Source organism: Heptranchias perlo, unplaced genomic scaffold (assembly GCF_035084215.1).
Source record: "Heptranchias perlo isolate sHepPer1 unplaced genomic scaffold, sHepPer1.hap1 HAP1_SCAFFOLD_60, whole genome shotgun sequence".
NCBI lineage: Eukaryota > Metazoa > Chordata > Chondrichthyes > Hexanchiformes > Hexanchidae > Heptranchias > Heptranchias perlo.
The window spans coordinates 2,162,382-2,185,179 of record NW_027139623.1 but is presented as its reverse complement, the minus strand read 5'-3'; the positions used below and the strand labels follow the sequence as shown (position 1 = coordinate 2,185,179).

At 47.1% G+C, this 22,798-nt stretch overlaps 2 protein-coding genes across 3 annotated transcripts in view; both read right to left on the bottom strand.

Annotated features, from left to right (window-relative positions):
- Positions 1 to 3,902: 3,902 nt before the first annotated feature.
- Positions 3,903 to 12,309, bottom strand: LOC137316711 (zinc finger protein 229-like). 2 transcript variants are annotated; one of them, XM_067980556.1, is made up of 3 exons: positions 12,075 to 12,309; positions 11,387 to 11,473; positions 3,903 to 5,423 (listed from the first exon to the last, which is right to left on the bottom strand). In XM_067980556.1, the coding sequence occupies exon 3, from the start codon at positions 5,159 to 5,161 to the stop codon at positions 4,067 to 4,069; it is 1,095 nt and encodes a 364-aa protein (XP_067836657.1). In that variant the 5' UTR covers positions 5,162 to 5,423; positions 11,387 to 11,473; positions 12,075 to 12,309; the 3' UTR covers positions 3,903 to 4,066. The 2 variants fall into 2 exon arrangements, with proteins under 2 accessions (XP_067836657.1, XP_067836658.1); XM_067980557.1 differs by lacking the exon at positions 12,075 to 12,309 and having other exon boundaries at positions 11,387 to 11,582.
- A 7,840-nt stretch (positions 12,310 to 20,149) lies between these two features.
- The window catches only part of LOC137316677 (zinc finger protein 585A-like), a 69,456-nt gene continuing 66,807 nt past the window's right edge, over positions 20,150 to 22,798 (bottom strand). The window contains exon 5 of the mRNA XM_067980523.1: positions 20,150 to 21,714. Coding sequence (XP_067836624.1) covers positions 20,314 to 21,714 — 1,401 coding nt within the window. The 3' untranslated portion in view covers positions 20,150 to 20,313. The remainder of the gene's footprint in view (positions 21,715 to 22,798) is intronic.

Sequence of the window (22,798 nt, the reverse complement as noted above, 5' to 3'; positions counted from 1 at the left end):
TTGTAACTGTGATATTTACATTGAACTGTGTGGATCCATAAATTTTATGCAATAAAGACTATTTTGAAATATCAAAAAAAAACTGTCTCACCGTGGCTGTTTGTACTGGACAGTTAACAGTGGAAATACAGCCGGACAGTAAAGATGTGGGGAGTTATACAAAGAGCATCTATTGCAGGCACCAGGTGAGAAATATGAGTATTTTCTTAATGGTGAAAATCTAGTGACCGTAGAAGAGTAAAGGGATTTGGGTGGCCAGGTACACCAATCACTAAAAACTAGTGCACATGTTAAAAAAAAAATTAAAGATCCCAATTTCTCGGCTGTCATATCCCAAAGTACCCGCTTTCAGGTGCTTAGCCAACTCTCTGGAATTTGCTGATACAATCAGGCCCCACTGCCTCCCTCGCTGGTGCATTCCATAAATCCAGCACCCTCTGCATTAAAAAAGTTACATTCAAACATTCTGCTCATCCGATGCCTCAGGTTAAGAAGACTGATTGTGGCGGGAGGACCCAGACCATCAGCCTTTCGTGAGTTTGGACAATTCTGCTTTTAATTCCGAATTTTGCATTTACAGTTTTTTCCTTTTTTTGTTCAATTCTATTTTGATTTCATTCTTGCAGATTTTGCATTTTTAAACAAATTCTGTGCGCTGTGAGTGTTGAATCCGGGTCCTTTGATTGACAGCTCTCCCCTCCCCCCATGCTCCTGGGCTGACTCCTCCCATCACGTGACACGCTGCGGCGTCACACACAATTGCGCGCTGATGTCAAGACGTGTACGTGCCGCATCGGCCGCAGGGACGCCGCGCATGCTCCGCGCTGTCCCTGTGCCGCGTTCCCCTAGCAACCGGCCGAAGCCGGGAGGATGACGCTGGCGTCCTCGGGCGGGCGCTGCTGTGGGCGGGGGCGAGGCCGACAGAGGGAGTGGCCTGAGAAGGGGGTGGGGTGGGGGGAAACCGCCGGAGTTCTTCGGGGCCTCCTGCGGGCCCCGTGAATCTCCACTCTGTCAGCGCCCGGTGTCGAGCTGGGCTCGGGGGGGAGTCACTCTCCCGCCTCCCCGTCAAACGGGCCGTGGGTCGGAGCCCAAAAGTGAGCGAGAATCAAACAGCACAGAGAGAGGCCGCTCGGCCCATCGCGCCCTTGCCGGCCCTGTGAAAGAGGCCGCTCGGCCCATCGCGCCTGTGCCGGCCCTGTGAAAGAGCGATCCCATTAGTCCCACTCCCCCTGCTCTTTCCCCACAGTCCCGCAAATTTCCCCCCTTCAAGGATTGACCCGATTCCCTTTTGAAAGTTATTATTGAATCTGCTCCCACCGCCCTTTCAGGCAGTGGATTCCAGATCAGAACAACTCGCTGCCGAAAAACATTCTCCTCATCTCCCTCTGGCTCTTTTCCCAATTCCCTTCAATCTGTGTCCTCTGGTTACCGACCCTCCCGCCAGTGGCAACAGTTTCTCCCCATCGACTCCATCAAAACCCCTCCTCATTTTCAACCCCTCTATTAAATCTCCCCTTAACCGTCTCTGCTCGAAGGAGAACAATCCCAGCTTCTCCAGTCTCTCCCGGGAACTGAAGTCCCTCATCCCCGGGACCATTCTGGTAAATCTCCCCTGAACCTTCTCTGCTCCAAAGAGAGTAATCCCAGCTTCTCTATTCTCTCCACATAATTATTATTATTATTAATTGGGTTGTGCTGGGTATCTGGAAGCTGTAATTCGGTGAGTAGAAAGCAGTGGGAGGATAAGTCTGCAGATTGATTTTGGGAGATGGTGAAGACGGTGATCGTGGATTCAGACAATGGAGGGAGGTGGTCTTTGAGACCGTCCGTGCTCTGTTGTAAGATCTCACTGTGTGTCTTGTTCCAGCCGTTCCCATTTGTACCTGTGACCTGACTGGCGGAGTCTGCGACCTCAACTGCTGCTGTGACCCTGACTGTTCCCCCGCGGACATCAATGTCTTCCCCACCTGTCTGCCGGGCAGTGAACCGTAAGTTTCTGTTCATGTGTTACTACATTGGCACCCGGTCCGACAAAGCTTCGATTTTAAGACCCTCGACCTCGTTTTCAAATCCCTCCATGGTCCTCGCCCTCTCCATATCTCTGTAACCTCCTCCAACCGATTTAATCTCCACCGACAACCCCATGTCACTCCAACCTATCATGGAATCGAACCCACCCATTTATCTCCTCCCACACACCATCTACACTCTGCGCACAGTCAGTGCTGGGACACTCAATCCTGTTAGACACATAGTCAGTGCTGGGACACTCCGTCCTGTTATACACACAGTCAGTGCTGGGACACTCAGTCCTGTTATACACACAGTCAGTGCTGGGACACTCAGTTCTGTTACACACAGAGTCAGTGCTGGGACACTCAGTCCTGTGAATACACACAGTCAGTGCTGGGACACTCAATCCTGTTATACACAGTCATTGCTGGGAAAGTCAGTCCTTTTACACACACAGTCAGTGCTGGGACACTCAGTCCTGTTATACATACAGTCAGTGCTGGGACATTCAGTCCTGTTATACACACATTCAGTGCTGGGACATTCAGTCCTGTTATACGCACAGTCAGTGCTGGGACAATCAATCCTGTTATACACACATTCAGTGCTGGGACACCCTGTCCTGCTATCAACACAGTCAGTGCTGGGACACTCAGTTCTGTTATACACACAGTCAGTGCTGGGACACTCAGTCCTGTTTTCACACAGTCAGTGCTGGGACACTCAGTCCTGTAATACACAGAGTCAGTGCTGGGACACTCAGTCCTGTTATACACACAGTCAGTGCTGGGACACTCAGTTCTGTTATACACACAGTCAGTGCTGGGACAGTCAGTCCTTTTTCAACACAGTCAGTGCTGGGACACTCAGTCCTGTTATACACAGAGTCAGTGCTGGGACACTCAGTCCTGTTACACACACTCAGTGCTGGGACACTCAGTTCTGTTATACACACAGTCAGTGCTGGGACAGTCAGTCCTTTTTCAATACAGTCAGTGCTGGGACACTCAGTCCTGTTATACACAGAGTCAGTGCTGGGACACTCAGTCCTGTTATACACACAGTCAGTGCTGGGACACTCAGTTCTGTTATACACACAGTCAGTGCTGGGACAGTCAGTCCTTTTTCAATACATTCAGTGCTGGGACACTCAGTTCTGTTATACATGCAGTCAGTGCTGGGACACTCAGTCCTGTTATACACATTCAGTGCTGGGACACTCAGTCCTGTTATACACACAGTCAGTGCTGGGACACTCAGTCCTGTTCTTCACACATTCAGTGCTGGGACACTCAGTCCTGTTAAACATACAGTCAGTGCTGGGACACTCAATCCTGATCTACACACAGTCAGTGCTGGGACACTCAGTCCTGTGATACACACAGTCAGTGCTGGGACATATTGGATATATTGACCTTGGAGGGGGTACAGTGCAAATTCACCAGAATGACACTGGGGCTTGAAGGGTTCAATTATAAGGACCGGTTGCATAAACTTGGTTTGCATTCCCTTGAGTTTAGAAGGTTGAGGGGTGATCTGATCCAGATATTTAAAATTATAAAGGGATTCGATAGGGTCGAAATAGAAACTATTTTCTCTCGTCGGTGAATCCAGAACAAGAGGACATAAACTTAAATTTAGAGCTCGGGTGTCTTGGATTGAAATCAGGAAACTCTTTCCCACACAAGGGTAGTGGAAATCTGCTCAGCCTGATTGAAGTGGACCGTGTGATATAATAGAATTTTCTGTCCTGTCAGAGTTGGACATTTGTCGATCCATCTTTTAAAATGGTGGAGGAACTCAGTTCTAAGATGGATTCCACTCACTTCATCATGAGTCCTCAAACTGCTTCTCTTATCATCAAGATATCAAGGACTGGACACACTGTGTTTGAAAGAAAGCTGATTAATTTGACACTTGTACAGAATATTAATAATCCCTTTAACTGGGCTGGAGTTTAACATCAGAAACAAACCCCAACTGTCAGAATGAACATGGTTCAGTCCTGGATGTGATTAACATCAGCAATAACAGCAGAATCCATCCCCTGCAGTCACATGTGAACTCGCTGGTGACTCAGCAGGTGGGAAGACTGAGTGAATCCCATCCCACACACGGAGCAGGTGATCGGCCTCTCCCCAGTGTGAATACGTTCATGTCTCAGCAGATCCCAAGTTCTTTTAAAGCTCTTCTCACAGTTAGAACATTTAAAGGGTCTCTTATCAGTGTGAACAAGTTGGTGTTCAATGAGGCCGGATGAACAAGTGAATTCCTTCCCACACACGGAGCAGGTGAATGGCCTCTCCCCAGTGTGAACTCGCTGGTGTGTCAGCAGGGTGGATGATTGAGTGAATCTCTTCCCACATATGAAGCAGGTGAACGGCCTCTGCCCTGTGTGAACTCGCTGGTGTGTAAGCAGGGTGGATGACTGAGCGAATCCCTTCCCACATATGAAGCAGGTGAATGGCCTCTCACCAGTGTGAACTTGCTGATGTCTCAGCAGGTGGGATGATCGAGTGAAACTCTTCCCACACACGGAGCAGGTGAACAGCCTCTCCCCAGTGTGGACTCGCTGGTGTGTCAGTAGGCTGGATGACCGAGTGAATCCCTTCCCACACACGGAGCAGGTGAACGGCCTCTCCCCAGTGTGAGTGCGTTGGTGTGTCAGCAGATCACTTTTTCTTTTAAAGCTTTTCTCACAGACAGAGCATTTAAAAAGTCTCTTATCAGTGTGAACAAGCTGATGTTCAATGAGGTGGGAAGATTGAGTGAATCCGCTCCCACACACGGAGCAGGTGAACGGCCTCTCCCCAGTGTGAATTCGCTGGTGTGTCAGCAGGTTGGATGACTGAGTGAATCCCTTCCCGCACTTAGTGCAGGTGAACGGCGTCTCCCCAGTGTGAGTGCGTTGGTGTGTCAGCAGATCACTTTTTCTTTTAAAGCTCTTCTCACAGACAGAACATTTAAAAAGTCTCTTATCAGTGTGAACAAGTTGATGTTCAGTGAGGTGGGATGACTGAGTGAATCCGCTCCCACACACGGAGCAGGTGAACGGCCTCTCTCCAGTGTGTCTGCGTCGATGTGTTTCCAGCCGGGATGAGTAACTGAATCCCCTCCCACAGTCCCCACATTTCGACGGTTTCTCCATGGTGCGGGTGTCCTTCTTCAGGCTGTGTAACTGGTGAAAGCTCTTCCCACAGTCAGTGCACTGGAACACTCTCAATCGGGTGTGTGTGTCTCGCTGCTATTGCAGTCACAGTGATGTTTGAAATCTTTTCCACAGATAGAACAGATCAACATTTCTCCTATATTTTAAGGCCGATAATCTTCAGGTGCTGGTGAATGGAGTCAGATCTTGACGTGATGTTTGGTTTGAGTTTCTCGTCTGCAAATCCGCCCCTTGTAATACCCTGTAAAAGGAGATAACAAAAGTCCTCACTGTGAATACAGGATAGAAATTCAGAACAGGCAATTCCAGTTCCTGTGGAACATTCTTCCCGCTCATTCCCCCAGACTGTAAATCCCCGTCCCACACACTCACCCTCCTCCCTCTGCTGGAACCCAAACCCATCGCACCACCTCCAACATTTTTCCTTCTATTTAAGTTTTCTCTCTCTCCTGAAGATCCCGACTGTGACTGGGTTCAGTTCTGCACTCAGTGGTTCCCCTCCCTCTCCTCCCCTGAAGGTGCTGACTCTGACTGGGTTCAGTTCTACACTCACTGGTTCCCCTCCCTCTCCTCCCCTGAAGTTGCTGACTCTGGTTGGATTCAGTTCCACACTCACTGATTCCCCTCTCCTCTCCTGAATATGTTGACTCTGGCTGTGTGTATATGCTCTGCCCCTCATTTCCACACAATGTCCCTCCCTATAGCTGCCTGTATGCCGTCCATCTGTGATATCTCCCAATTTTGGCAAAAGACTCTCCCTGACCAGTCACCATTTCTCCTTCACTTAAAGATTTTCCTTGACCTATCACAATTTCTCCTTCATTTTCAGACGCTCCCTGATCAAACACAATTTCTCCTACATTTATAGACGCTCCCTGACCCTTCAGCATTTCTCCTTCATTTGCAAACTCTCCCTGACCCGTCAGCATGTCCCTTCATTAATAGACACTCCCTGACCCATCACTTTTTGTCCTTCAGATGTCGACACTCCCTGACCTGTCAACAATTCTCCTGCATTTACAGACACTCCCTGACCAGTCACCATTTCGCCTTCATTTACAGACACTCCCGCACCAGTCACCGTTCCTCCTTCATTTACAGACACCCCCTGACCAGTCACCATTTCTCCTTCATTTGCAGACACCCCCTGACCAGTCACCATTTCTCCTTCATTTACAGACACCCCCTGACCAGTCACCATTTCGCCTTCATTTACAGACACTCCCGCACCAGTCACCGTTCCTCCTTCATTTACAGACACCCCCTGACCAGTCACCATTCCTCCTTCATTTACAGACACCCCCTGACCAATCACCATTCCTCCTTCATTTACAGACACCCCCTGACCAATCACCATTCCTCCTTCATTCACAGAAACCCCCTGACCAGTCACCATTTCGCCTTCATTTTCAGACATTCCCTGATCAAACACAATTTCTCCTACGTTTATAGACGCTTCCTGACCCTTCAGCATTTCTCCTTCATTTACAAACTCTCCCTGACCCGTCAGCATTTCCCTTCATTAATAGACGCTCCCTGACCCATCACTGTTTCTCCTTCAGATATCGACACTACCTGACCTGTCAACAATTCTCCTGCATTTACAGACACTCCCGGACCAATCACCATTCCTCCTTCATTTACAGACACTCCCGGACCAATCACCATTCCTCCTTCATTTACAGACACTCCCGGACCAGTCACCATTCCCCCTTCATTTACAGACACCCTCTGACAAGTCACCATTTCTCCATCATTTACAGACTCTGCCTCATCTGTCACCATTTCTCCCTCCTTTATGGACACTCCGTCACCCGTCACCATTTCGCCTTCATTTTTAGACACTCCCTGACCTGTCACCATGTCTTCTCCCATTTATAATATTCCCTTACCAGAAACCATTTCACCTTCATTTTCGACAATCCCTGACCTGTCACCATTTCTCTTTCATTTATAGATATTCCCTGACCCTTCACCGTTTTTCCTTCATGTATAGACACTCCCTTACCAGACAACATGTTTCCTTCATTTACAGACACTCACTAACCAAACAATTTTTCCTGGCACTTTACATGATTGTGGGGTTTATTCTGTATCTGTCAGTCTCTGATCCTGTACAAGAGTTTGGTGTTTATTCTGTATTTTTCACTCTCTGGTACTGTGTGTGAGTGTGGGGTTTATTCTGTGCCTGTCTGTCTCTGGTACTGTGTGTGAGTGTAGGTTTTATTCTGTATCTGTCTGTCTCTGGTACTGTGTGTGAGTGTAGCTTTTATTCTGTGTCTGTCTCTGGTACTGTGTGTGAGTGTGGTGTTTATTCTCTATCTGTCTATCTCCGATACTGTAGATGTGTTTGGTGTTTATTTTGTATTTATCTGTCTCTGGTACAGTATATGAGGTTGGGCTTTATTCTGTATCTGTCAGTCTCTGGTATTGTGTGTGAGTATAAGATTCATTCTGTATAAGTCAGTCTCTGATACTGTACATGAGTGTGAGGTTTATTCTGTATCTGTCAGTCTCTGGAACTGTGTGTCAGTGTGGGGTTTATTCTGTAATTGTGTGTCTCTGATACTGTCGATGTGTTTGGGGTTTATTCTGTATCTGTCTGTCTCCGATACTGTGAATCCCAAATTCACACATTCCGTATCTGTCAGTCTCTGGTACTGTATATGAGTGTGGGGTTTATTCTGTATCTGTCAGTCTCTGGTGCTGCATATGAGTGTGGGGTTTATTCTGTATCTGTCAGTCTCTGGTGTTGTGTGTGTGTGGGATTCATTCTGTGCCTATCAGTCTCTCGTACTGTATATGAGTGTGGGGTTTATTCTGTATCTGTCAGTCTCTTGAGCTGCAAATGAGTGGGGGGTATATACTGTATCTGTCAGTCTCTGGTACTGGAAATGAGTGTGGGGTTTATTCAGTGTATGTCAGTCTCTGGTACCTTGTGTGAATTTGGGATTCATTCTGTATCTGTCAGTCTCTGGTACTGTGTGTGAATTTGGGATTCATTCTGTATCTGTCTGTCTCTGGTACTGCAAATGAGTGTGGGGTTTATTCTTTATTCGTCTGTTTCTGGTACTGTATATGAATGTGAGGATTATTCTGTATCTTTCAGTGTCTGGTACTGTGTGTGAGTGTGGGATTCATTCTGTGCCTGTCAGTCTGTGGTACTGTACGTGTGTGGGGTTTATTCTGTATCTGTCTGTAACGGGTACTGTATGCGAGTGGCAGGTTTATTCTGCTTCTGTCTGTCTCTGGTGCTGTATATGAGTGTGCGGTTTATTCTGTATTTTTCAGTCTCTGATACTGTATATAAGTGTGGGGTTTATTCTGTACCTGTCTGTATCTGGTACTGCACATGAGTATGGGGTTTATTCTGTATCTGTCTGCCTTTGGTACTGTGTGTGAGTGTGGGATTCATTCTGTTTCTGTCTGTCTCTGGTACTGTGTCTTAGTGTGGGATTCATTCTGTTTCTGTCTGTCTCTGGTGCTGCATGTGAATGTGGGCTTTATTCTGTATCTGTCAGTCTCTGATACTGTATATGAGTTTAGGATACATTCTGTATCTGTCAGTCTCAGCCAATTTATCTCAGTCTGGGTTTTATTCTATAATTCAGTCTCTGAGACAATGTGCAAGTCTGGATTCATTCTGTGTTCTTATTTCAGTTTATATTATTGTATTTGAAACTATATCTTTAATACTTTAAAGTATATGCCGTTTTTTATCAAGTGTTTAATTTGTAAATATTGATACACTTTTGGATTTTCTTTAATCAAACAATGTTTGTGAGTGTATTACATCTTCATCTCTGAACTCTGTTGTGAATGATAATGTACCTTTCAATCTCTCCATGGTGAAATTATTTAACTGGTATATAATGTGTAGCTCAGTCTATAATAATGGAATTAATTCTGTATCTCAGTCTGACACTGAGATTTTTGGACTGGAATGTAATATATAGCTCAGCCTGCACTAATAGAATTGATAATGTATCTATCAGTCTGTTACTGTATGAGATTTTTGGACTGGTGTGTAACATGTAGCTCAGTACATGCTAATGGAATTGATGTTGTATCTTTGAGTCTGATATGGTCTGACAGTGTTGGACTGCTATATAATGTTTGGCTCAGTCTGCACTAATGGAATTGATACATTATCTTTCAATCTGACACGAAGATTTTTGGACTGGCATGTTGTGTGTAACTCAGTCTGCAGTGATTTGACTTAGAGATTCATTCTGTATTTGTTTGACTGTGGTACTTTGTGATTCATTCTGATTCTGTCAGCCTGTGGTACTGTGTGTGAGTGTGGGATTCATTCTATATATGTCAGCCCCTTGAACTGTATCTGAATGAGATTCATTCTGTTCCTGTCAGTCTCTGGCACCATGTGTGAATTTGGGATTAATTCCATATCTGTCAGTCTCTGGTGCTGCATGTGAGTGAGACATTCATTCCATTTCCATCAATCTCTGATACTGTATATGAGTGATATATATACTGTATCTGTCAGTCTGTGCTACTGTATGTTAGTGTGGGATTCATTTTGTATCTGTCAGTCAGTGGTACATTGTATGAGTGAGGGATTCATTCTTTATGTCAGTCTCTGGCACTGGATCTGAGTATGAGATTCATTCTTTATCTGTATCTAATTTGTATCTCATTTCACAGCATGGCATTCAAACCTGTATCTTTAATACATAAATGTATAAATAATTTTTCCCAGTGTTTAAGTGGTAAGTAATTATATACGTTAAAATGTGATGCTGTAGGTTATAATCAGAGAATCACTGCACTTTTTGGCTACGATTAAATCTGCATCAATGTGAACACAATTGTGATACAGTGTATCTTCCAAACTGACATGGTGACATGTTGAACTTATATACAATGTGTTGCTCAGTCTGCATAAATGGAATACTGTATATTTCAGTCTGAATCTGCATTGGTCTTTTGTATTGGTAATTAATATGTAGCTCAGTCTGCACTAATGGAATTGGTACTGTATCTTTCAACCTGACACTGAGATTTGTGGACTGGTCCCTAATTTGTAACTCAGCCTGCACTAATGTAGGTGACTGAGAGATTCATTTTGTATCTCTCAGTCCGTGATACTGTGTGGGATTCATTGTGTATCTTGTCAGTAGTGTGTTTGAGTTTGCGATTCATTTGATATATACAGTCTCTGATGCTGTGTGAGTGTGGGATTCATACTTTATCTGCCAGTCTCTGGTACATTATGAGAGTTTGGGATACATTCTCTGTCAACATTGGTACCATAAGAGTGTGAGATTTATTCTGCATCTGTCTATAATTATTGTCTCAGATTACATTATGGTGTTCAATACTGCAGCTTTAATATCTTCATGTTTAAATAGTTTTTTTCATTTAATTGGTAAATATGGATATACTTTAGGATTTGGTGCTGGAGGTTTTTAATCAGATAATTTGTGTGCTTTTTGGACTACTATTAAATCAATATCTTTGTGTACTATTGTGAATGATAACATATATTTCAAACTGATATAGTGATTTTGGAATTGGTATATAATGTGCAGCTCAGTCTGTACTATTGTAATCGATACTGTGCCTTTCAGTCTAATATTGTATGAGATTTTTGGACTGGTATGTAATGTGTATCTCAGTGTGCACTAATAGAATTGATACTGTGTATTTACATCTCATACTATGTGTATTATAAACTGGTTTCTCATTTGTTTTTCAGGTTCGACTGTCACAACATTTCTCAGTCTGATACTCTACATGAGTTTTGGACATGTCTGCAGTTTGTACCTCATGATACATTAATCGAATGGATACTGCATGTATTAAACTCACATTTGTGAGTTGTGGGGTGGTATTCAATTGGAATCTCAGGGTACATTATTGGGGTTCATTCTGTCCCTTTCAATCGGGTACCATGTGTGATTTCTATCTGGTATTTAATGTTGCACAATTGTGAGATTGACACAGTGCCTTTCAATCTGAGAGTGTGATTTTGACTGGGATTTTTGTATTTCCCTGTCAGCGGAACTGAGTTTGGGAGAAATGGAACAGTATCTACTTCACCTGCTCTGTTTGATGGTTGGATTGAAAATGTGTCTCTGGGTCTTGGGATCAGTGTGGTACTGACTACTTCTGCTATCTGAGACTGTGGAACTGATGACCTGTCTGTGACTCCGTGCTCTGTGTGTGTGATAATGTACTTACTGTGTGTGAGAAGGAGCTGGCTGCACTGTTTCTTTTGCCTCGGGTGGAGGAAACATCACATTTATTCTGGATCCTTCAAGGATTTGCCTGTGGAAAGAAAATTATCTCTTATTACTCAGGAACAGGTGAGGTAGAAAATACAAAAGTGATCAGTTTAATATCTCTGTTAATGATCATTTTGAATATCCACAAATGAAAACCAGTGATACAAACAGTGTCAATGTCTGACTCCACTGCAGTACTGCAGCACTCAGCTTCTGCACACCCGGTGTGTTGGACGATTTTATAACAATTTAGTGACATCCAGACACAACACAACCCCTGCACTGATCCGTGAATTGGACTACCCGATGGGGCAGGGACCTTTGTACAGGTCAGGTTTCTCAACTCCTCTCCCATGGGACTAGCCGTTCACCCCAAACCAAACAACCGCTGTTTAAAATGTGTCCTTCACACTTCTCACCTGATGCCTGCAATAGATACTGCTTGTATAACTCCCCACATCCTGACTGTTCACTGTCCAGTAACAGGGTGAGACTGGAACTAAACCAGGAACATTCACTACTGATTTGGGGAGAGAAAGCAGCAATGATTTTAAATAGCAGGTTCTTCCCATTCTGTCTCCCTTACCCTGGACACACCCTGTACACACACAGCCCGAGAATGACCTCTCCCTTCCCCCGCTCACTCCATGTTCCAGGACCAGTTCCTGATCCACTCCGCCTCTTACAAACAGCCCCCGGACTCCCCCTGACCTTCCCCCGGACTCAATGCCGATCTCTGAGCCCATCTGCGGACACGGTCCCGAAGCGATGAGCTGCTGTAACGAGGCTGCTCTTTGCTCCCTTCCCCCGGGGGCCGTGATCTCTCCATTCCCGGCTGTTTTAAACCATCTTCTTCCGCTCACTGAGGGAATGGCGCCCACAGGCCGAGCTGGGGGAGGGGAGCGCGCATGCGCTCTTCCGTTCACCGACGACCAGCGCTGGGGGCGGGGCTGAGTCACGCATGCGCAGATATCTGGTTTAATTCCCAATACAAAAATCGATGGAAACTTTCCCCAATTGGAATTTTTCCGAGTCTGAGCAAAGGAAGTGGGTCTGGGGGAAAGGTCAGAGGGAATGGGGTCCACAGGCAGTGCAGGAACAGGCACCAGAATGGAAAACAGATGGGATTCCACCAGTGCCTAACGCTGGAAATCAGACTGACTTTCCAATCTCTAACTATTAAACTAGATGTTTCCATCCCTGCTGTTTCTCTCGGTATCTTTTGATGGAAAAGAGTCTTTCAGAGATAAAGTGGGCGGCTGTGAAATGAGCCAATTGGTTCTGTTCATTCTTGGTCCCGTTACTGATAAAGAAACTTGTGACTCCGTATCTGGAGGCCGGATTCCTCCAACCAATCCTGGAGAATTGTAAACAATTTTACAACACCAAGTTATAGTCCAGCAATTTTATTTTAAATTCACAAGCTTTCGGAGGCTTCCTCCTTCGTCAGGTGAACGATGTGAAAATGAAATCCTCGAAATGAGAGGATTTCATCCTGGAGAAACATGGGAGGAAAGTGGGAGTCGGTGTATTTGCTGGGACCGTGTCGGATTAATATCTGACTGCTACAGTCCCAGTTTATTTCAATCGGAGTGAAACTCTCGGTCACTGAGAGAAATACAGAAGGGCCCTGAGCTGCAAAATTGCAGAGGGTACAACATGCAAGAGAGGGTTAAATGCGTGACACTGTCCCTGAGAGTGGGATTAATAATGTGTCTGTCTCAGAAATAATATCAGTGAGAGATGAGACTGCATCTTCTGTCACTCCAGCTTGGAATGGCAATTGGAATGGAGTATTTTCCAATTTGTTACTGGGTGAAAACGGGACATTGCAGGTCAGTTTTTCTCTCTCTTTTGTGCAACATATGAAGGTGGAATACTGCTGCTGAGCGTGAAACAGAGACACTGATGGGAAGCGTATGGCTGATACTCTGCCTGTCTGTATCTCTCTGGCGCTGTACACGAAGGTGGGATACTGTTTGCTGAGTGTGAAACGGACACACTGAGAGGAAGTGTGAGAATGATACTTTGTCTGTGTGCCTGTCTCTGTCTGTCTCTTTATCTGTCCGTCTGTATTTCTCTATCTCTAGCGCTGTACATGAGAGCGGGATAGTGTTATTGAACGTAATATGAACATCCTGTTGGAAGGTAAAGACTGATTCTGTGTCTGTGAACAGACCTCCGGTGCTGTTGTTGAGACGGTCACTGTCCCTTCTATTCTGTATGAGCCGGTCTGACGGTGCATTTATCAGTCTCCAGTCGAGTAAGGAAAGGTGGAGAGAAACAGCCTGTAACTGTCTGAAACTGGACTGCCTATGAATGTTGAATTTATTCAGTAACTGGGTGTTGAGAATGGGACGGATAGGACACCAGTTCAGGAGGAGGGAAAGAAAGACAGAGAGACTGGAGGAGCCCAGAGCGGATAATTTGTATTATCGTCTCAACCAAACATATTGCTGTGTGTGAATAATATAATCATGTAAAACCAGATATGGATAATCACATCCACAGCTGTGATTGGCTCCTGTCCCTGAATCTGGGGACCAGACACTGTGAGGAGCGCCGGCCTCAGAGTGTTTAACAGTTACTGAGCTGGGAAACTACAACTAACCCCCGAGAATCTGCAGCACAGGCCGAGCGGGGAGGTAAGCCGGTCCCGGGAATTGTCAATCTGGCGAACAGTTTGTCCTGTGAATGTGAAAATGTGAACATTGTGTCAGAGAGAGTGTGTTAAACGGGCGGGCGGGTTAGATTAATGTCACTGTGTTTGTGTGGCCGGTCTCATCGCCGGATTTCCAAGTCTATTTGGAGTAAAATAAAAAAAAATCCCTGTGAAAGGATCGCCCTCCTCCCCTGCCGAGCTCCGAAGTGGAAATTTAAGGTAAAGTTTCAGATCAATTCAAGATTTCAGCCGAAAAACGGAGATCATGTCAGCGATCGGGTGAGAGAGCGCGATCAGTGCAGCAATGAAACGGGTTTAAATCGAAACTGGTGCTTTTAATTCCGGTGAAAGTTTATCGACAGCAAACATACCGGTGTTAGAGATAGGAAGGGGCTAGTCTGGGACTCTGGAGTGCCCGATTTGAATTGGAATCGGGGAGTTTAAGAGGAGAGAGAAACACAGAGAGGCTGGAGGGGCCGGGAGCTGACAGCAGGATGTCTCCGCCCCGTCCGCTCTGTGCCTTTAAGTTGCTCTGTGCCGCCGCCTCTCGTTTCATTTCTGACCCAGCTCTGACTGTCAGAGAGATTTTCGACAGAGTCCCGGACATGACAGACACTGCAGCCGCAGAAACGGCTCCTCCTGCCGCCGCCGCCGCTCCACCCAAGGCTCCGAAGAAGAAGAAGGCGGTTCCCCGACCCAAGTCCACCGGTCCCCCGTTGGGAGAACAGATCCTCAAGATTGTGGGGGATTGCAAGGATCGCAAGGGGATATCCCTGGCCGCGATAAAGAAGGTTCTGGCTACCAAAGGCCTGAATGTGGAGAAGCTCCGGTCCCAGATCAAATTAAGTATCAAGAGAAATGTGGAAAAAGGCTCCCTGGTGCAGATCAAGGGCACGGGCGCCTCGGGCTCCTTCAGAGTCGCTAAGAAGGAAACCCAGGCAAAAGTGTTAAAGAAGGTGAAGAAACAAGTGACCAAGAAATCTCCCGGAAAGAAACCAGCGGCCAAAAAAACAGCCGTCAAGAAATTAACGGCCAAGAAACCAGCGGTCAAGAAATCGACCACGAAAAAGGCGGCGAAATCACCAATTAAGAAGAAAGCGGCGGCTAAGAAGCCCAAGACCCCCAAGCCAGTGAAGGCGAAGGCGAAGAAGGTGGAAAAACCGAGGGCCAAGCCCAAGCCGAAGTCAGCAAAGCCCAAGAAAGCAGCGGGCAAAAAGAAGTAAAAAGTCAAGTGCAACTTGTGACCATCTGAACCCAACGGCTCTTCTCAGAGCCACCCACGTCTCTCAGAAAAGAGCTGATCCCGGAATCAGATGATTCCTGTCCCGGGGCCGGGCTCAGATTTCAGATAGAAATCATTTCAAATAAACCCAGGGTCCTGGTGACTCGCTGACATTCGCTATTCCCGCCCCACCCCCACTGTCTGAAATAAAATAATTTTACAACACCAAGTTATAGTCCAGCAATTTTATTTTAAATTCACAAGCTTTCGGAGGCTACCTCCTTCCTCAGGTGAACATTGTCTCAAACTACACCGGTTCACAACACGTGGAGGGAAATTTTCACCATCGCTGGGGGCTGAACTGATAGAGCGCATCACCCGCCCCTTATAGAACATTCCCGATTTTAATTTCTGCTCCGTCAGTTTACCGCCCAAGCAGTGAAGGTAAAATTACCCCCTCCTTCTCTGACCCCAAGGTTCCACTGGTGTGTGGAAGACATCAGACAGTTTTTGCCAAACACTAACATGAATGTGGGTGAATGGATCGATGATTTCGAGTAAAAAGTGATAACGTCCCTCCACAGAGGCAGGACCTCTATACCATGGAGTCGAAGAGGAGTTCACCCCCAACAGCTCGGAAACAGAGGATGCTGTGCTGTGCGGGCAGTTCCTCTGAAACACACCGAGACAGATATCAACTGCTGCTGTAAGACAATCAGCTCGGTGAAGAAGGCCATTTGGTCCACCCGAAACCGACTGGTCTTCCAGCTGGAGGAGCACACTCCAAGGTCCAGGAATTCGTGCCATGGGACGCACTGAAGTGAGATGCGGCCTGTGACAAGGCTCCATGTTGGAAAGTCCACCTTGTAAGGCCATCCCACCTTGTATTGTACAGCATGTATTCGAAAATATTTTCTGTGTTTTCAATTTTAATAATGGAATCGGAGTGTTAACGATATCTATTCTATTGTTTTGAATTGGAATTGTGATATTTTGTGCACCCATGAATTTTATGAAATATAGTATATCTTCAAATATTGTAAACATTTTCTAGTCTCACCGCGTCTGTTATTGGACTGTGAACATAGGAAACATTGGCGGAGAGTAAAGATGAGGGGAGCTGTCGAAATAGCATCTATTGCAGGCACCAGGTGAGAAATAGGATTATTTTCTCAATGATGAGAAACTAGGGACTGCAGAGGAGCAAAGGGACTTAGGTGTCCAGGTACACCAATCACTAAGAGTTAGTGCACATGTAGAAAAAATATCCCAATTTGTGCTCATCCTGTGCCCCAGGAAGGGAAGACTCATCGTGGCGGGAGGACCCAAAACATCAGCTTTATGTGAGTTTGGACATTTCTGTTTTTCATTTCGAATATTGCATTTGCAATTTTTCTTTCTTTTTGTACATTTCCATTTTTATTTTATTCTTGCAGACTTTGCATTTTTAAACCAATTCTCCAAACCTTGTGAGCAGTGAGTGCTGAAGCCGCGCGCTTTGATTGACAGCTCTCACCTCCCAGCCACGCTCCCGGGCTGACACTTCCCATCACGTGCCACGCGGCAGCGTCACTCCTCTTTACGCGGTATCGTCATGACGCGAACGTCCGCTCCGGGCCGTGCGATGCCGCGCATGCGCCGTGTGGTCAGTGTGCCGCGTTCCCTCAGCAACAGGCGGCGCCGGGGGGAGGATGATGATGGCTGACTTGGGCCGGCGGGCGGGCGCTGCTGTGGGCGGGGGCGAGGCCGAGAGAGGGGAGGGCCCGCACCCGGGAGTGGCCTGAGAGGGGAGAGCGGGGGCGGGGGGGGGGGGAGACGGGGGGGAGTTACTCGGGGCCTCCTAAATCTCCACTCTGTCAGCGCCCGGTGTCGAGCTGGGCTCGGGGGGGAGTCATCCTCCCGCCTCCCCGTCAAACGGGCCGTGGGTCGGAGTCCAAAAGTGAGCGAGAATCAAACAGCACAGAGAGAGGCCGCTCGGCCCATCGCGCCTGTGCCGGCCCAGTGAAAGAGGCCGCTCGGCCCATCGCGCCTGTGCCGGCTCTGTGAAAGAGGCCGCTCGGCCCATCGCGCCTGTGCCGGCTCTGTGAAAGAGGCCGCTCGGCCCATCGCGCCTGTGCCGGCCCTGTGAAAGAGCGATCCCATTAGTCCCACTCCCCCTGCTCTTTCCCCACAGTCCCGCAAATTTCCCCCCTTCAAGGATTGAGCCGATTCCCTTTTGAAAGTTATTATTGAATCTGCTCCCACCGCCCTTTTAGGCAGCGAATTCCAGATCAGAACAACTCGCTGCCTAAAAACATTCTCCTCATCTCCCTCTGGCTCTTTTCCCAATTCTCTTCAATCTGTGTCCTCTGGTTACCGACCCTCCCGCCAGTGGCAACAGTTTCTCCCCATCGACTCCATCAAAACCCCTCCTCATTTTCAACCTCTCTATTAAATCTCCCCGAAACCGTCTCTGCTCTGAGGAGAACAATCCCAGCTTCTCCAGTCTCTCCCGGGAACTGAAGTCCCTCATCCCCGGTACCATTCTGGTAAATCTCCCCTGAACCTTCTCTGCTCCAAAGAGAGTAATCCCAGCTTCTCTATTCTCTCCACATAATTACTATCATTTATTAAGTGGGTTGTGCTGGGTATCTGGAAGCTGTAATTCGGTGAGTAGAAAGCAGTGGGAGGATAAGTCTGCAGATTGATTTTGGGAGATGGTGAAGACGGTGATCGTGGATTCAGACAAGGGAGGGAGGTGGTCTTTGAGACCGTCCGTGCTCTGTTGTAAGATCTCACTGTGTGTGTCTTGTTCCAGCCGTTCCCATTTGTACCTGTGACCTGACTGGCGGAGTCTGCGACCTCAACTGCTGCTGTGACCCTGACTGTTCCCCCGTGGACATCAATGTCTTCTCCACCTGTCTGCCGGGCAGTGAACCGTAAGTTTCTGTTCATGTTTTACTACATTGGCACCCGGTCCGACAAAGCTTCGATTTTAAGACCCTCGACCTCGTTTTCAAATCCCTCCATGGTCCTCGCCCCCTCCCTATCTCTGTAACCTCCTCCAACCGATTTATTCTCCACCGACAACCCCATGTCACTCCAACCTATCATGGAATCGAACCCACCCATTTATCTCCTCCCACACACCATCTACACTCTGCGCACAGTCAGTGCTGGGACACTCAATCCTGTTAGACACATAGTCAGTGCTGGGACACTCCGCCCTGTTATACACACAGTCAGTGCTGGGACACTCAGTCCTGTTATACACACAGTCAGTGCTGGGACACTCCGTCCTGTTATACACACAGTCAGTGCTGGGACACTCAGTCCTGTTATACACACAGTCATTGCTGGGAAAGTCAGTCCTTTTACACACACAGTCAGTGCTGGGACACTCAGTCCTGTTATACATACAGTCAGTGCTGGGACATTCAGTCCTGTTATGCACACAGTCAGTGCTGGGACATTCAGTCCTGTTATACACACAGTCAGTGCTGGGACACTCAATCCTGTTATACGCACAGTCAGTGCTGGGACAATCAATCCTGTTATACACACATTCAGTGCTGGGACACCCTGTCCTGCTATCAACACAGTCAGTGCTGGGACACTCAGTTCTGTTATACACACAGTCAGTGCTGGGACACTCAGTCCTGTTTTCACACAGTCAGTGCTGGGACACTCAGTCCTGTTATACACAGAGTCAGTGCTGGGACACTCAGTCCTGTTATACACACAGTCAGTGCTGGGACACTCAGTTCTGTTATACACACAGTCAGTGCTGGGACAGTCAGTCCTTTTTCAATACAGTCAGTGCTGGGACACTTAGTCCTGTTGTACACACAGTCAGTGTTGAAACACTCTGTCCTGTTTCCACACAATCAGTGCTGGGACACTCAGTCCTGTTATACATACAGTCAGTGCTGGGACAGTCAGTCCTTTGACACACACATTCAGTGCTGGGACACTCAGTTCTGTTATACATGCAGTCAATGCTGGGACACTCAGTCCTGTTATATACACAGTCAGTGCTGGGACACTCAGTCCTGTCATACACACAATCAATGCTGGGACATTCAGTCCTGTTTACACAGAGTCAGTGCTGGGACACTCAGTCCTGTTATACACATTCAGTGCTGGGACACTCAGTCCTGTTATACACACAGTCAGTGCTGGGACACTCAGTGCTGTTCTTCACACATTCAGTGCTGGGACACTCAGTCCTGTTAAACATACAGTCAGTGCTGGGACACTCAGTCCTGTTATGCACACAGTCAGTGCTGGGACACTCAGTCCTGTTAAACACACAGTCAGTGCTGGGACACTCAGTCCTGTTATACACACAGTCAGTGCTGGGACATATTGGATATATTGACCTTGGAGGGGGTACAGTGCAAATTCACCAGAATGACACTGGGGCTTGAAGGGTTCAATTATAAGGACCGGTTGCATAAACTTGGTTTGCATTCCCTTGAGTTTAGAAGGTTGAGGGGTGATCTGATCCAGATATTTAAAATTATAAAGGGATTCGATAGGGTCGAAATAGAAACTATTTTCTCTCGTCGGTGAATCCAGAACAAGAGGACATAAACTTAAATTTAGAGCTCGGGTGTCTTGGATTGAAATCAGGAAACTCTTTCCCACACAAGGGTAGTGGAAATCTGCTCAGCCTGATTGAAGTGGACCGTGTGATATAATAGAATTTTCTGTCCTGTCAGAGTTGGACATTTGTCGATCCATCTTTTAAAATGGTGGAGGAACTCAGTTCTAAGATGGATTCCACTCACTTCATCATGAGTCCTCAAACTGCTTCTCTTATCATCAAGATATCAAGGACTGGACACACTGTGTTTGAAAGAAAGCTGATTAATTTGACACTTGTACAGAATATTAATAATCCCTTTAACTGGGCTGGAGTTTAACATCAGAAACAAACCCCAACTGTCAGAATGAACATGGTTCGCTCCTGGATGTGATTAACATCAGCAATAACAGCAGAATCCAACCCCTGCAGTCACATGTGATCCCGCTGGTGACTCAGCAGGTGGGAAGACTGAGTGAATCCCATCCCACACACGAAGCAGGTGATCGGCCTCTCCCCAGTGTGAATACGTTCATGTCTCAGCAGATCCCAAGTTCTTTTAAAGCTCTTCTCACAGTTAGAACATTTAAAGGGTCTCTTATCAGTGTGAACAATTTGGTGTTCAATGAGGCCGGATGAACAAGTGAATTCCTTCCCACACACGGAGCAGGTGAATGGCCTCTCCCCAGTGTGAACTCGCTGGTGTGTCAGCAGGGTGGATGACTGAGTGAATCTCTTCACACATATGAAGCAGGTGAACGGCCTCTGCCCTGTGTGAACTCGCTGGTGTGTAAGCAGGGTGGATGACTGAGCGAATCCCTTCCCACATATGAAGCAGGTGAATGGCCTCTCCCCAGTGTGAACTTGCTGATGTCTCAGCAGGTGGGATGATCGAGTGAAACTCTTCCCACACACGGAGCAGGTGAACAGCCTCTCCCCACTGTGAACTCGCTGGTGTGTCAGTAGGCTGGATGACCGAGTGAATCCCTTCCCACACACGGAGCAGGTGAACGGCCTCTCCCCAGTGTGAGTGCGTTGGTGTGTCAGCAGATCACTTTTTCTTTTAAAGCTTTTCTCACAGACAGAGCATTTAAAAAGTCTCTTATCAGTGTGAACAAGCTGATGTTCAATGAGGTGGGAAGATTGAGTGAATCCGCTCCCACACACGGAGCAGGTGAACGGCCTCTCCCCAGTGTGAATTCGCTGGTGTGTCAGCAGGTTGGATGACTGAGTGAATCCCTTCCCGCACTTAGTGCAGGTGAACGGCGTCTCCCCAGTGTGAGTACGTTGGTGTGTCAGCAGATCACTTTTTCTTTTAAAGCTCTTCTCACAGACAGAACATTTAAAAAGTCTCTTATCAGTGTGAACAAGTTGATGTTCAGTGAGGTGGGATGACTGAGCGAATCCCTTCCCACATATGAAGCAGGTGAATGGCCTCTCACCAGTGTGAACTTGCTGATGTCTCAGCAGGTGGGATGATCGAGTGAAACTCTTCCCACACACGGAGCAGGTGAACAGCCTCTCCCCACTGTGAACTCGCTGGTGTGTCAGTAGGCTGGATGACCGAGTTAATCCCTTCCCACACACGGAGCAGGTGAACGGCCTCTCTCCAGTGTGTCTGCGTCGATGAGTTTCCAGCCGGGATGAGTAACTGAATCCCCTCCCACAGTCCCCACATTTCCACGGTTTCTCCATGGTGCGGGTGTCCTTCTCTCTCTCCACGTTGGAGATCAGTGGAAGTCTCGTCTGCACAGAGAACACGTGTCTCGTTTCTCCCCACTGTGAATGGTATGATGTTTCTTCAGGCAGTATAATTGGTGAAAGCTCTTCCCACAGTCAGTGAACTGGAACACTCTCAATCGGGTGTGTGTGTCTCGCTGCTATTCCAGTCACAGTGATGTTTGAAATCTTTTCCACAGATAGAACAGATAAACATTTCTCCTATATTTTAAGGCCGATAATCTTCAGGTGCTGGTGAATGGAGTCAGATCTTGACGTGATGTTTGGTTTGAGTTTCTCGTCTGCAAATCCGCCCCTTGTAATACCCTGTAAAAGGAGATAACAAAAGTCCTCACTGTGAATACAGGATAGAAATTCAGAACTGGCAATTCTAGTTTCAATAGAACATTCTTCCCGCTGATTCCCCCAGACTGTAAATCCCCGTCCCACACACTCACCCTCCTCCCTCTGCTGGACCCCAAACCCATCGCACCACCTCCAACATTTTTCCTTCTATTTAAGTTTTCTCTCTCTCCTGAAGATCCCGACTGTGACTGGGTTCAGTTCTGCACTCAGTGGTTCCCCTCCCTCTCCTCCCCTGAAGGTGCTGACTCTGACTGGGTTCAGTTCTACACTCACTGGTTCCCCTCCCTCTCCTCCCCTGAAGTTGCTGACTCTGGTTGGATTCAGTTCCACACTCACTGATTCCCCTCTCCTCTCCTGAATATGTTGACTCTGGCTGTGTGTATATGCTCTGCCCCTCATTTCCACACAATGTCCCTCCGTATAGCTGCCTGTATGCCGTCCATCTGTGATATCTCCCAATTTTGGCAAAAGACTCTCCCTGACCAGTCACCATTTCTCCTTCACTTAAAGATTTTCCTTGACCTATCACAATTTCTCCTTCATTTTCAGACGCTCCCTGATCAAACACAATTTCTCCTACATTTATAGACGCTCCCTGACCCTTCAGCATTTCTCCTTCATTTGCAAACTCTCCCTGACCCGTCAGCATGTCCCTTCATTAATAGACACTCCCTGACCCATCACTTTTTGTCCTTCAGATGTCGACACTCCCTGACCTGTCAACAATTCTCCTGCATTTACAGACACTCCCGGACCAATCACCGTTCCTCCTTCATTTACAGACACCCCCGGACCAATCACCATTTCGCCTTCATTTACAGACACTCCCGGA